The sequence below is a fragment of the Cygnus olor genome, chromosome 13 (assembly GCF_009769625.2).
Source record: "Cygnus olor isolate bCygOlo1 chromosome 13, bCygOlo1.pri.v2, whole genome shotgun sequence".
Taxonomy (NCBI): domain Eukaryota; kingdom Metazoa; phylum Chordata; class Aves; order Anseriformes; family Anatidae; genus Cygnus; species Cygnus olor.
This window is the reverse complement of record NC_049181.1, coordinates 14,115,417-14,131,307: the sequence shown is the minus strand read 5'-3', so window position 1 is coordinate 14,131,307 and position 15,891 is coordinate 14,115,417. Positions and strand designations below refer to the sequence as shown.

The 15,891-nt window shown below is 42.1% G+C and overlaps 1 protein-coding gene across 10 annotated transcripts in view; it reads left to right on the top strand.

The window, feature by feature from the left end:
- IL1RAPL2 (interleukin 1 receptor accessory protein like 2) overlaps positions 1-15,891 on the top strand; it is a 358,032-nt gene that overhangs the window by 325,538 nt on the left and 16,603 nt on the right. For all 10 annotated transcript variants that reach the window (XM_040572218.1, XM_040572223.1, XM_040572227.1 and 7 more), the window contains 2 exons: positions 5,339-5,468; positions 11,611-11,756. In XM_040572218.1, coding sequence (XP_040428152.1) covers positions 5,339-5,468; positions 11,611-11,756 — 276 coding nt within the window. The remainder of the gene's footprint in view (positions 1-5,338; positions 5,469-11,610; positions 11,757-15,891) is intronic.

Sequence of the window (15,891 nt, the reverse complement as noted above, 5' to 3'; positions counted from 1 at the left end):
ATGAGTCAGATTTGATCCTGCGGACAGCCAAAGGGTGCCGTTACTGAGTTACTCAGGGCAGACCTTATTGCTCTCTGCAACTGCCTGAAAGGAAGGTGTGGGGAGTTGGGGGTCAGCCTCTTCTCAGAGGTAACCAGTGATAGGACTAGAGGGAATGGCCTCAAGTTGTGCCAGGGGAGGTTCAGGTTGGAAGTGAGGAGACATTTCTTAGAAAGAGCAGTCAGGTGTTGGGACAGGGTGCCCAGGGAGGTGGTGGCATCACCATCCCTGAGGGTGTTCAAGGAAAGGTTGGACGTGGTGCTTAGGGACACGGTTTAGTGGGTGACGTTGGTGGTAGGGGGGTGGTTGGGCCAGGTGATCTTGGAGGTGAGTGCCCTGCTGCTGTGTAAGCAGCCCTGCGATGGGTGTCCATGCCCAGTTTCTGGGCTTCACAGCAGTGCAGGCACCAAGTGCAGCCCCGCAGCCTCCACCCCCTGGTGGTTTAGGGAGGGAGGCTCCCACCGGGCTGCGGAGAAGGCTGCTTGAAACCGCCGAGTTGTGAGAAGCCTCAAGTAGAGCAGTCGCTCGCCTGTCAGAAAAAGCCTGGGAAAGGAAGGCTGGAGAGCAGGAGCTGGGTACGTGCATCAAACCCCATTCCAGAAAGGAAACAGCTGGGGGTTTCATTAGGAAATGGGTTTGTATGGCCACTCTGAATTTCTGGCACCACAGGGACTGGTTGGGGACGTGGCCCCGCCCTTCTTAGGGCACCTCAGCCCCAGGCGGCTTCCTCCAGCTCAGCCGGGCAAGCAACAAAGCCTGATTTGCCCCGCAGGATTCGCACGCCCATTTTGTGGTTATCGTCCCATGATTCATTCTTTATTTTTCAATAAGCCCTTATTTGACTTTAAAGCGGTTCTGAAGGGCCAGTGCTGGGCATAGACATGAGGAAACAGTCGCCTTGTGATGGGCAGCAGTGCAGCCCAGATCCAACCACTTTCACAAGTCTGTGAGTCCCCAGGGATGTGAGCAAACAGCAGCCTCTCCCCAGCAAAGAGCCAAACCCTTTGTGGGGTTTTTCCCCAGGAATCCATCAAAGGATTCATGTTACCATGACAGAAGTCTGGCTGTCTGCTTTGGGGAATAATCGTGTAGCCCTCCTCCAGTCACTATTTAATTTGGACAATCAGGCTGAAATTGAGAGAGGAGGCTGAGAGAGGATGTTACCACTGTCTTCTATTTCTGTTATTGCTTCTTTCAATTTCTTAGAGAAGTGACAATGGTTTGGGGCTTTGATTGATTAGAAGCCTCCCACTATGGTGCAAGGAGATGCTAAAGCATGGATCAGACTTGTTGTGAGTGGAGCTCTATCTGGCACAAAAACAGGAAAGAATTGGAAAAAAAAATGAATGTTTCAAGCTGTAGCAAAAAAATCACAAAAAGCAAAGGATTCACAAATGACTTTGATGGCTGTCAGATGGGTGATTTGCTCTGGGAGCAAAAGCCTGATCTGCTGGAAGAACAGAGCAGCAGCAGAACATCAGAGAACATGGACTGTGCAATGCACCCCTGAATGGATGCTGGCAAATAAACCAAGAAATACACTTTCTTGTACAAAATAAGTGAAAAAGAAAAAATAATCAGTATTTTTCATGAGTCGAAAAAAAAAAAAATTCCTGAAAAATTGCTTTGGCATAAGCCAGATCTTATGGTCTGTGAACAGTCTTCTGTGCTGGTCAGTCATCTAGCCTTGGCGTTTAGGTTTTTAAAGGACTGAAGAACTTTTAGGTATTTTAAGCTTCATTTATTTGATGCTTGGAGCATGACTTTTTTAAGAGAGCCTGTGCTGCAGTATTTGTCATTCTCTTTCAAGGCATGTCAGGCCCGCAGTAAGCACATTCAGAATCATGCCAGGCTAATTTATTTTGCAGACCCTTTTTCCATCCTTAGCCAGGACTCATACCCCCAGCATTCAGCTCTTTTGCTTGAATAATTGCGTTTCTGTGGATTCTCTTTCTCGGAAAAAAAGAAATATTAAAATGTACAATGGAGCTCACACGTATTTATTGTGAAAACAGTCGCATGAAAAATGTACAATAAGATTTAGCAATAAAAGTCATTCCTTTTGCCAGCAGTTGTGTCTTATCAGCTGGGTTTGCAACAAGCCTGCCTGATTGACGGAGTAGGGAAAAAAGGTAAAGCAGACACTGCTGCTGGGACCGGAGGCTTTCCTTCCCAAGGTGACCCCAGCAAAGCAGTAAGCGCAGGGATGTCTGTGAGCAGGCTTTTCTAATTTCTCCCCTCGATTCTTAAAACATTCTCATAAATGTTGATTCATTAGAAATCTCTCTAATTGTTTTCTCCGTTTCTCAGCAAATTATTTTAGTAAGTAAAGTTACAAGTGAAACAGAAACAGGTTTAAATAGAAACCATTTATAAATGGAAAACTTTCAGGATAGCATTCGTTCTAGGAACTTTGATGTGGTTAATTAAATGATGCTAGGGGAAATTTTCTTTAATAAGAAGTTCGTAGTGGGACCATTTAGTGTTGTGTGCAAGATGGACTTCTTGGTCCTGATTCACAGAGGAGTGGGAGAGTTAAATACCAGAGGCTACCTCGGTGAGCTAGACAAGAGCGGGACGTCCCCATCAGCTCAGGAAGTAGAAAAGTGGTGTGCGAGGGTTTGGGCTTGGATGGGACCTGGGGGTGTCACCAAGCCTCAGGCCCTTTCCACCCCAAGACAGATCAGATTAGCTCAACCCAGACATGCATCATTGTGCTACGGCGTGAGGAGGTGGCTGTTCTGTGATGCCACCACTGTCACCTCCTTCTGATCAGCAGTGGGTTCACAGGTGAGATGGACTGGGGTTTTTTCAGTCCTGGGCTCAGAGCTGGAAATACGAATCCCCTCTAATTGAAGGTCACCCTTGGCCGTATTAGTTTATGCTGGTGTTTTTCCCTGGCAGCACAGCGGGAACACAGGCTGTCCCGGTACAGGGACCAGGTTCATTTACTACAGGAGCTGCATACCGTAGCTGTTCTCTTAGTTTTTCCTATTTGTACAGAAAACTTTATTTCTTCAGAACAGTTACATTACCTCAGGATATTTACTCTGTAAGTATAGAAATTTTAGCTTCACCTTATTTTAATTTCCTCGGGGGGTTGATTATTTATTTTTATTTAAAGTAAAAGTGTGCTGGCTTGAGGAAAAGCACACCCTGCAATATATTTTGCCTGTAACACTTAATGCCCAGCGCGGTGTGCCAAGTAAAGGGCATATTCTGTCAAGGCTGAAAGGCCCCATCTAGCCATTTTTCTTTTTCACATTGTTGTGATTGTCTTTTTCCATTAAAATCAAACGTGGACCGAGCAGCGACATGCTAAGAATCACTAAGTGGTATTTAAATCGACGTCTGTCATGCCTCTGAGGCGAGCAGCGCAGAAGACCTCACACCTGGCATTCAGCGTGTTAGGAAGACGTGAGATGGATACAGCCAGAGGCCCTGAATCTCCCCATCACCCATGGTGGGCACGCGGCACCTCGCAGGGTGTTGGCTGCTCCCATCGCAGCATGGTTTATGGGACACCCGCAAGAGTCAGACTCTTCACCAGCTGATGAGGCTCGAAACTTTCCTGTGATGATGGTCAGTGTTGGGGGATGTAGAGACGGCTGTGAATATCCACTTGGCCTCATGGTCTGGACGTTTGAGCTGGTTGTATATAATCTGTGAGCGTCAGCACGTGTATGGTGGCCAGCTGTGGTGCCAGGGTTCATGGTGAATATGAGGATAATGAAGGATTCTGTGAAACCGCTTCAGGATAAACATTCTGATTTCCTTTCCATTTCTGTCTCTTGCTATTTGAGAGACACAGACTCAAGTACGGTCTCTAAACATTTTCTTGCTGTATCATAATGTTTGAAAAGGACTTGTAATTTTGGCTCTTGGAAACAATTTAAAGGCATCTGATTTTCAGTTGCTGGGAATGCTGTGCTTCCTGCATAATCAGACTCTTTTGACATGTCTTAAATTGGGCACTGAGAGAACGGATAGACAAGTACAAGTAGTTGGCTTAGCACGGCTCTGGAGGGGGTTAGGCAAAGATGCTTAAACACCCAGCTCTGATATGCCCTGAGTATGCACACAGCCAGTTATCACCAATGGGCAGACAAGAGGTAACTGATTAAGGCACAATAAGTCAATCATGTGAAACCATTAGCCCATGTTCAACCAAGTGACAGGCTCCGAACGACTAGCCCTTCCTAAAAATTGTATGCCTGTTCTTATTTGAGTGTCAGAAGAGTCTCCTGCTGGCACTGAGAACGACTGGAATAATAAAACATTTCTTCTAAATATAGTAAAATGCTTAGCACGTTTGATCCAAGTCTTGGAAAAGTCAGCAAATGTCTCCAGTGACATGAAATGAAGTCTGTCCTCCCATGTAGCTCCTCTACAGCTGCTTTGTAAGCTTGACCACCTATGCTGGGTAAAAAAAAGAAAGTGGGTGCAGCACTCTAGGGGAGCGGGAATGGTTCTCCTAAATCTCCTGGCGTTTTTCTGTTTTTGTTTTGTACAGACAGACACCCATCTGTCCTGGCAGTCTAAGCATGGCAGTCTTTGACTAGTCAGTACAGCTAAAGCCCTAGCCAACCAACAAGCCATGTATATTCTGAATTCTTGGAGAGAAAAGGAATATGATTATTTTCCAAGGTTTCTTTTCTTTCTTTTGGAAGTACTTTTGAAGAGCTGAAAGGGAGAAGTTCTTTCCTGTATCGCCTGAGCAATGCTTTGAAGTTCGGCCCTTTGCCAAAAGCCTGTTGACAGTAACACAAGTGTTGGAGCTTACTGGCATCACATATTACTTGGGGATCTTTAAAAGCTCTCTGAACAGCGTACTAAGACTTCATTAACGTTTGATTTCTACCTAAATTAGGATGAAATTGTCACTGTGTCTTTTTTTTTACAAGTGGTTAGGCAGCGGTAAGCAAGTTTGGTGATTTACCTCCCTATTAGGGCACACTCTTCTGTCTTGGTAGGCATCCCAGGAGTCTGACAAAGTCATCTTTTATTTTTTTTAATAACCAATTTGACAACACCTTACATTGCCACCGTTTCCATACCCTCTCATTGTTCATGTAGTATCTTTTGGGGAAAAAATGAAATGATGGATAATCTGAGTTTCCTTTCACAGCTGTTTCCTCTAGATGCAAATCTGCATCAGTGTTCTTCCTCAGGTTTATAATGATTCACTTTTTTTCCCAGTTTTATGTGGAGAGTTGTGTCAGGCACTGAGTTTTCTCATAGTCATTTTCTCTGTAGCAGCTATGTCAATGTGTCTAACCCTCTCTTTTCTTGTCCTCAGGCAACCCGCTGACCGTGGCCTGCAAAGCTTTCTTTGGATTCAGCGGAGAGTCAGGCCCAATGATCTACTGGATGAAAGGGGAAAAATTCATAGAAGAATTAGAAGGTCACATCAGAGAAGGCGAAATCAGGTACTTTTTGGAGTATTTAGTGTTAGAAATGTTGCACGGCCCAAAAGCCTGTTTGTGGTTTTGTTTTTGTTTTGTTTTCAAAATACATTTTTAACTGGAACTGGAAACCATGTTCTGTCTAAAGTGAGATGAATGACTTGGAGCCAGGGCAGTGTGAGTTGCATGCCTCCAGTGAGTAAACTTTAAAGACGTAGTAGCTATCTATGTGCCTGAAAATCTGTCACCAGATTCCCCTGACAGTAGCTGTAACATCTCCTGAGCGTTCTGGGGGTTGATGTTAGTCCTGCATGGAAACGATGCTGTCTACTGCAGCCGGCCCTTGTGGCAGGCTTTGCAAGATGACATTCATTTCAGCATCAGTGTTAATCTCAAGAGATGAATAGTCTCCTGTCAAAGTCACCCTACTTTTTCTCTCGTACTGAATGTGTTGTCTGCTCATGATACAGCTCTCTAGGACTTAACCAGGGCTTTCAGAGAGCAGCATTTGTTCCTCCTTGTTTACCGTTTAAGGGAGAGATGGGTATCTGTCTGTAGGGATGTCTGATACCCGGCTTGTGCGTGGCTTGTTCCAGATGCTGGTTGTCATTTGCTGTACCAGTTGTAAAGAAAACAAACACTTGCATCCACATGGATGTTCATGGAGTTTGCACGTAACAGCATCTTCTGGTCTTCCCTGATGAATAATTACCTGATTAATAGCTTTTTGAGCAAAGACTAAGCTATGATTATACACTGGACAAGGTGGTCCCAGCTCCAATAGATAGATGATGAGTATAGATCATAAAGAAAGCCAAGGTCTTTGCATCTTCCATCTCATTCTTTTTTATTTTTTCGTCTATTTTCTGAGTTGTTTCTTTCTTCTAACAGTGGTTTTGGAGAGCAGGCAGAGAGAGAGATTCTGTTCCTTTATCTCTGGATCAATAATATGAAGTTCGCTCATTTAGCCACCGGTTATTAAGTCATACTAAAATAACTGACCTAGTATTGCACCTTAATTGTGTTCAGATGGAATTTATCATATATTATCAGAATGGCTTTAAGTGTAAAATCCTCTTTTGGGCTTCTGACCACAAAATACAATTACATGAAACTTCTGCCATTGCACGTAATCAGCATTTAGCAGCACTGTGTCTTCTCTGGTATCTGAACAGAGTGATTTTGGTTTTTGCTCTTCCTTCATGTCAGAAGGACAGCTTGAGGTTTGCATTTAAAGAGCCCTCCAGCTCCAGGGACGTTCCAAATTTTTCTTTGACGTGCGTTTCTGTTAGTGAAATTGAGTATGAAAAAGTTGCATTTGTACCTCATTGCCCCATCTCATTCCACATTCGTGTTTCAAATTAATTTTGCAGTGATTCCTTTTCTTTCTCTGTTAAAATGTTTTGATTCGGTTTACAGACCCCTTGCTATTCGGCTTCTCTTCAGCAAAGCTGCTTCTCACGCACCCAATCTCCTGGGCATCCCAGCCAGCATTCAAAGCATCTACCAAAACCTACTGCATCGTTACCAGCAGTTCCACAGTCCATCCCTTTTCTCATTTCAAAGTAGCTATAGCAACTGCAGGAGTAACTTTTCGCAAATGGCTTTTTCATAGTAACAGCTCTTGTTTGTGCATCCCGCTGCAGCTCTGCTGCTTCAGGGAAACTAAGCGGCACTGACTGTTCCATCAGCGCCCTGAGCCGGCCCGCATCTCCCACCCAGTCGTGTTTATTGATGTATTTCAAAAAATGTCATGTATGTTTCAAGTTTGATGAGCCATGGGAAGCTTGCTGGTTAGATGCTTTTCCCATCAGTGTGCTTGTACGTGACATTATCAGCATGTTGGTTTTTTAATGCTGGAAAAACTACAAGTAGGTGGAAATTGTTACGAGCAGACCAAAATAAGCCATGGGTTGTTCCTTTGGCAAATACCCAACATTTTACTTCCCTGTGTTAAATTAGTTCACACATTTAGAAGTAGAGTTCTAAATTTTTGGTGCTGTCCTTACCACGGACACAACCATGGGGACACACAGCACCCAGCCCTCACGTGCATGCTGGAGCATGCATAATTACCAGGCCATCTTCCTGCTTTTATAACAGCACTGAAATAGGGATGCATATGATTTGAGCAATCCTATTAAAATCAAGCCCCAGGAACGGTTTGTTTTGGGGACAGGCTTCACCCCCAAGTACTACATGCAGCTCTGGCCTTGCAGTTATTTATTAGACCTCGTTAGAGAGCCTCATAATGAAAAGTAACCAGTCAGTACTGCAGGGTTGAGAGGTGACAACCCCTTCTCTAATGCACCTCCTTGCCTTCCCCTGAGTTAAGCTCTCCAAATGTTAGAAATTCATAGGGGGAAAAGGAGAAACAGAGTTTGCTTTCTAGGTGGGCTTTTCACAGCACTAATAAAATGTCATGTAAATTGAACCAGAGCTATTAGAGAAGGAATCAAAGCCTTTAAGCCTGCCTGCAGAGTTGTCCATTGCACCTAATTATATAAGGAGCCCACAGGAAATGTCAACACCATCTCTTTGCCATGGCAAATAAATATTTTCAGGCGTAAATCTTACTCTCCCAGCCACCTCTGTGTTGCTTCTTTTCCTTCTTCAGATGACACTGCAGAAGAGTTTGCAAATGACCGTAGCACCCAATTTGTAGAGCATGTTTGTCTTTTCTTTTTTTCTTCTCTCTGTCTTCACCATTTTTAAAGTGCAAATAGTTTAACTCGTTTGAGAGGCATGGAAAGATGTGAATAGAGACATTTGGAACTGCAGTCTTATTTCCTCCTGCTGATTAATTTTACATTCTGCCTTTTCACCCGCAGAAGTCAACTGATGGGTGCAAAACCACCCAGACAAGATGAGAACGTTGTACCCTGTTAGGAGGGGATGCTAAGGGAGGGAGGCAGAATTACCATCACTGCCTGGCTAACGTGTTAGGTACTTTGTAGAGAAGTGAGGAAGTGACGGCTCTCTCCTGAAAAGCTCACGCTATTTAAGTAGACAATTTATGGGCAGAGAATGAGGAACAGACTACTGTTAAAGACCAGAAGGAAGGACTAGAGTTCTTATCCCTGTTCACAGTCCAGATCCTCTATCTAAAGAATGAAAGTTTCCTTTTTGCTAAGTCCCGACTCCCATGCAGATCAGTAAAGATTTGGAATCAATTATTTGGTCCTGCAAAGAGACCCAGGTGAAGCTTTCTTCAGGCCTTGCCATCTGTGGTCAGATGAAACCTGACAATTGTAGGAGAATATGGTTTCAAAGCAAAAATACTTTATCTTCAGATTCAATTTAGTACATAAATGCAGTGAAAAATATGACAAAACGTTTGAAAAATCTGAAACATGGGATATTCTTCAAAGAAAACATTTGTATTATGACATTACAGTTGTTTTTAATTCACATTTTCTTAACTGATAAATCATCAGTAGACAAAACGTTTTGTTTCAGATGAAATAAATTGCTTCAGCTTGAACAAAAAGAAAGCATTGGGTATTTTTTTCTTTTCACCCACCTCTTCTGTCTCTCCCTCCATGCTGTTTATTGTGAGTTGTCAAGCACCACTGATTTCTGTATGTATTCAGTAATGGAATTACTCTTACAGTTTGTTCATCAAACCAGAAAAAAAGAGCCATTATTTTCTCAACTTGTCGGAACTGGCATGTGTTGGCAGTGCTACTGGCAAGGTTCCCACCAACTCAGATAAGGACAGAGCTTCATTTTCTGCATGTTCAGCAAATGTTATTGCAGCTTTAAGGTCTAACTTGTTGACGCTGTATTCCTTTTCTTCCCCGAAAGTATTGTGCCCTACTTTTTCTGAACCAACTGCAAAATGCAATGAACTAAAGGCTGTGCACATATTAAAAAATAAAATAAATAAAATAAAATGTAGATGGGTGACTATTTCTGTGGCAATAGTGTATCACAAGCTGTAGAGGACTGGTTGAAAAAAAATAAAATAATAAAAGCAGGAAGGTTTAACACCACCAGGAGCTTTTCTGTACGTTGCTACCAGCACAATGTTTAAGTTGTCTGTCAGCATTTTCATGATACATTTCATTCTGAGATCTTTCTAGAGACTGCAATTAGCATGAAAAGAAGTGAAAAAAAACGTATTCTTTTTTATGAAAGCTCCTTTTTAGCTGACCATACATTATTTAAATTTAGGCTAAAGGTTGATTATTTTAAATAGATTCAGAATAATAGTTTATTTTAATTGTAATGTCTTCGTAATTGTTACTGTGCATAAAATATGCTCATTATAATAAACACAAGACAATTTGAACATTCATAGAGTGCTCCAGATTAATGTCCCAGATAGCTCCTATGTTAATGATTTTGTTTGTTCCCTGCAGCATAATTTGTAGGATAAAATTTGTAAAGCGTATTGTTTAACAACAGAGAAGGAAGACTTCCGTGAGTTTAAAATATTTTGCTGTATAAATGGAATATTAATAGATAAATGAGAATTGATTTATCTGATCCTCAGTGGTTTGCACTGATTTGAGTCTGCAGGCAGTTTGGGCTGTCCTGGGAGGTTTCTTTTCTGTCCAGAAATGGTGAAAAATCAGACTTCCTTGCATTATTTTCAACACTAGGAGTCGGGGCCAAAATAATAGTAATAATAAAAAAAAAGCAGAAATACAGAAATAAATGAGGGTGAATTTGCAGAAATGATGCAATCCAAGTTTCCAAATGCAACACACGTGCCTGTCCTTAAACTACTGTTTTTTCATTTGCCTTTTTTGCAAGTTATACAGCCGTAGTGAAAGGGGTGAATATTTGTGGGTTTTCTGGTGTGTCTTCTGAGTTTGTCAGATCACACAAGCCTTTAAAGGTGAAGTGCCATATGAAATCTTACTGTAGTATTTGGTTTGTAGCAGTCAGACTTGCATTTTTGAATTTCAAGTGCAAATCCCTCACAGTTCTGATTAGTTTTCAGATGTGGAGATCTGTGTTTGTTATATGAAATTATGTATTGGGCATAAGAAAACGCATGCATTCATTAAAAACCCCAAACAGCTTTGGTTTGTAGTAGAGAAATTTGGTGTTTGTTGTTATTAATGAAAAATTTAAGCTCTCAGGAGAAACAGTTTCCATCCAGCACAAACAGTACTTTGGCTAACTACCCGTCTTCCCTTGTACCTTTCATCAGTGTCTGGAAGAAAGATTTATATGGGGTAGTAAAGTAAAGTAAAATACAGTTTTATCCATAAAGCCATGTTAGACTGCCAGCAGGACTATGTGCAATGGTGAGTTCAGAAGCTTCAGATTGTTAGGGCATCGTGCATTTTATGTTCGTCTCCTTGCCTTTATGCAGCAGTACGCTACCAGGGTCAAATGAACCTGGCAGATTATACTTGAGATCACATTTCCTTGCTCAAAGGACCCATAACTTTCTTGAGCAACTGATAAGTCTTTTGAGAGAATAAGGCATTTTGTTTTTAGTCTTATGTCATCATCAGAAAACACTTGCATTTACTTTGCGTTATTTTAATGTTGGTGTCAGAAAAATGACACGAAAAGGCTGTACCTCTGGCCTGAAACTCTGCTACAACTTTCTGTTCCTTATGGGGGAATTTCATATATCCCATTTGTGCTCTCAAAGGAGCAAAGAGCTCTTGTTTTTGATACTGTTTCCTTATAAAGTCAGGGTATAGGGGAAAAAAAAAAAAAAGTGGAAAATTCCAGAGTAGCATAGCTCCTTCCATTGGTTTTCAAGATTGCATTAAAATGTAGCACAAGACACAGCCTTTAAAATATTGCCTTATAATTTGCTCGGCCGTGGCATATTTACTTCTCTGGAAAGTGAGTATTTATTGCTTCTTTTAAAAGAGGAACTGTTTTTAGCGTGTTAATTCTGGGGGAGCCAAAGTAAACCAGCCGCGTGCAACTGTAGTGCTTACTGCCACATTCCTCCTGACTTGCCCCTGCTCCTCGCTGCAGACACGAGGGGAGAAAAAGGGGTTTGGTTGTTGTGAAAGTTGCATCTGTGAAGTCTCTTCCAGGCCACTGCAAACTCTTTCCAAGTCCTCCTTCAGGAGTGCGAGGAGGCCAGGAAAACTTTGTATCTTGTGCTTGACGAGTCATGGTTCTTGTGGGAATCTCCCCACCCTGTATTCATTCAGCTAAGACAAGGTTGTATCTTTCCTTTCAGACTCCTTAGAGAACATCTTGGAGAAAAAGAAGTTGAATTGACATTGATCTTTGACGCTGTAGAGGAGGCAGATCTGGCGAACTATACATGTCATGTAGAAAACAGGAATGGACGGAAACATGCCAGTGTTCTTCTGCGCAAGAAAGGTAATTCTCAGTATTTTATTCGCTGTAATCTCTCTTGCCTCAGCAGCCACGGGTCAGCCAGTAGCAAAGGTCCTGCTGGTCTGTCTGAGGCAGGCTGAACTCCTGGGTGCTTACTGGAGCTGAAGTACATTTGTGTTATGGCTTCAGTTTACTATTTGCGGAAAAAAAGAATCATGAGCTGTTCTTTAGTCGCTAGTGAATCAGCCTCACAGGTGATGTACTTGCCTGGAATACAGTCACCCATAAAGCCCCATTAAAATCAATGGAAATATTTTGGTCTAAACAACCTATGAATTTGACCCAGAGTTGACTGACTAGACCAGAGGTAATTGTGTGATAGAGTTAAAATATGTATTTCTTACAATAGGAACCTCAGCAGTGAGGTCAGATGTTCTCATACATCTCCACTTCCTTTAACAGCTTCGCTGTTTAAATGGAAATCTTTAAATAATCGCCATGCATTTTGATTTCTAACTGCAGAGGGGAATGAAAACATTGCAGTGGTAGCTACAAATCAATGAAGAATTACCTCATTGTTGCATTACTTTGCTGGATACCGTGCCTGGAATTGGGACTACCACTATTGACAAGTTATCTGTAGCAGAACAGGAACCATTTGGGTTTGAACGTGCCAAATTAAAAGGTGCTACGCTGCTCTGCTGTTTGTAGAAGTTGTTATCGTAAGGCACGTAGCAGTATCTCGTTACAGTTCCTATCTTGTTAGTTCAATCACCTCTTCTATTTGTAAGTAGAGTGACATTTAAATTTGACTGTAATCTCTGTAAGATGAGTGTCTTAGGCAGTACCAAAGCTATAAGACAGTAACTGTTGGGAGAGCAAGGAAAGGTTACACACTCAGGGTACAAAAGTAATGTGAAATCATAGAGCTGTAAGCACAGGAGATAGACTAAAGAGTTAATAATGTTGTCCAGATCTCTGTTGTCATTTTTGGCTATAAATCATTTACCAAAAGAGAAGAAGAAATGTTTCCACAAGGCACACCTGCAAGAGCTGTTCCAGTCCTTCATGTGCTTTCAGACCATAGAGGCAAAGGACACACTTAGCAGCAGATTGTGGATTGCAGTGTTAGTGTTGGTTAAAAAAGCCAGTGGTCTCCATCACCATCCTTGCAGCTAAATCCCACAGAGGTGTCCCCATTACAAGAAGGTTTAAATACACTGTTAGTACCTGAGCATGCTGAAGGTTGATCTCTGAGCCTAGGGTAGACGTCAACATGGGACAAATGAACAAGGAGCCAGGTGAAAGAACAGGAAGACCAGGTGAGGCATCCCTAGATGGGGTTGAGACCAGGTTCACCAGCATCTTGAGTCTGGCAAAGAACTACAGTCAGCAGGTTCACCTAAATCCATGCTGAATGCTAAGTGCTGTGTTTCATGTACCCTCAGATAATCTGTATATAATTAAAGGTAAGGGAGAGATGGTATTGGGACAAAAAAAAAAAAACTAGTAGGGAGAGGAAATTTTGGGCTCAACAACCTTTTCTACTATTCTTTCGTGTGACCAGCAGGTTATATGTGCAGAAGTACAGTATTCAGTTCTGCCAAAACTGGATCAACTGTGCTTACACGATCTCCTATACGAGAGTTTTATTTCCTCCCAGGAAGAAGGGTGTAACATAGGCCATGCTTTATGGGAAGTGATAGGGGTAAAACAATACAGAAACCACAAACCACCTTGAAAAACAAGGGCCTGCAGTTGTGATGCAGAACACACACGAATGTTTATTTAGCATATAAATTGACAGGGTGTCACAACTTTAATTAAGGAAACTGGTCATCATGATGAAGGATTAGCCTCTTTAGCACAAAAAAGCGTTCTACCTTACCATCCACTGAACCTAATAAATACACAACTGATAGCATGTATATCTGTGTTGACACTGGTAAATGCTCGGCTGTGTTGCATATATTAGCATAACAAGCTAGGTTTATTTATAACAAGAAAACAGACATTTCAGAGCTCTGCTGAAATTATGGAAGAAACAGTGCTGAATACAGAATTCGGAGGTGGAGAGGATCACTTCTCAGTCGCTATTTCATTTCTCTCTGAAATGTGACTGTAGAAAGCTTATATTCCCCTTGGGCATTCTTGGTAGTTTATTTTCAAGCTATTAAAATGCCGTTTAAAATATCCCCAGTATTTTCACTATGTCCTTTGACGACCTGTCGCATTGGCTTGTTTTTTAGAGTATTAATTAAGTTCTTACCAATACTTGGCCAAACTTTTCCTTTCTGTAGCTTGATATAATTCTTATCCTATCTTTTTTCAGCTTGGATTTGATTGTAGAGTATTTATAAGCCAGGAAATATTACAGTTTTACTGACCTATGACAGGAATTAGGACAGGATTGGTAGAGGGCTGTCGACCAGCATCCTCTATGTGTGTGTCAAAGGATTGTGGATTCCTATTGTAATGTGCTGCAGTTTTCCAGAAGCTGGGGCACTTGGAACAACAACAAGGAAGCACATTTCCTGGTCAGAGAAGTCTCTCTCCCTCTGAAGTCCTACCTGCTCTATCCCTGTTGGGCAGGAGGTGCTGGCAGCTCACTTTTGGCTCCACGTTGCAACAGTGCTATAGGTTGTCTGCCCTTTTTGAGAATACAGGATGCTGTCTGATAGCCAGGAATGCTGCTATATTGATAGCCCCAGATCATGCATCATCATGTAGGATTTTTATTTTTGACTGAAAAACAACCAAATCCAGCTTTGCTCTGTGCTTTTTCCCCTCCATGCTTGAATTACATGGGACCACAGTATACACCCACTTATTCCTTAGTTGTGGAAATAGCTCAGGATTCCCTTCAGATTAATTTGAAAACAGTCCAGTATTCTCCTGACTGAAGTCTAAGTGCACTATAAAATAACTGTCCTGGAACATGAATAACTTGTCTGGAACTGCAGAATAAAATCGAGCGGTGCTACTAGCGGAAAGAAGCAGTGAATTTAGATAAAAGTAAATATTACAATTATGTTGGCTCAACGTTTATTTTCAAGGAGGCTGCCTTTGTTCAAGACACAGGAAATTGATGAGTTTTTTGATGCCGATGTAATACTAAATGATGAAGAGCCTTCTGAAGTATATTTGACTCTCACTTACTGAGTATTTATGAGACTTCTAGTATTTTAAAGGTTATAATCCTCTATATGATAGGCTGTGGCTGGGTCCTTCTACAATATTTTACATTAGGACCTATCTGAATATTATTATGTACTAATTTTCAGCCACCATTATAGCACAAAGTCCAGATTCAACTCCTCTCCTAATGTTGCACCTACTCGACTGCCTTCCCCATTGATCTCAGTGAGAACTGCTTGAGGGGTAAGGCATTCATCAGAGGCAGAGCTGGAGCAGGCAAGAAAACTGAGTGTTTGGGGGTTTCCTCCATTGCATCTACCTTGGAATAGAGATAAGGAGAGCAGAAGTTAAGTCTGGAGCCTAGGAGAATTATGGGGTAGAAGGACAAATAAAGGAGATGCAAAAGGAGATCAATTCTGCCTTTTAAGCTGGAATTAGCATCTTTGCTGCCATTTTGCTGCCATACCCTGCCATTGCCCAGGCAGGTGGCTGAAAGTCTGTGCTCCTGTGCAGGCTACAGGTGATCTTTAGGACACAGCGTGGGCAAAAATAGTCATTCAACAAACCCAGCTTTGCTGGGGATGTAGACAGGTCACTGCCACGGATGGGCTGTTTAAGTCCTGTAACACACAACAGCTTCAAATGGTGCCAAATCAAACAGGCAAACCCCAAAAGTGTGCAACATAATGTGCTGAGGGATTCGTTGACTGCTTAACTACAGGCATTCATTGCCCAGCAATTGGGGTTCAGCTGGAGCATAGATGAGAGAATACAACGGGCTCTGTTCCTGGACTTCATTCTGCAAGGTAGTGCAGGTCAACTGCGCTGGTCAGAATTGAATGGCCTTCATCCTTTTCTCTCCTTCCCAGCTGGCAGTTTTGCCATCATCCCAATTTGCTGGTAGAAAAGTTTCAGTACAACACGAAAGATATTTTTTTTTCCCACTGAAAAGTAATTTTAGCCAACTCTGTTCTCCATTTGACCAGATTTCTCCCCAGAGCATATGCTAACTTTATCTTGCAGTGTAATAAAAGTCCCA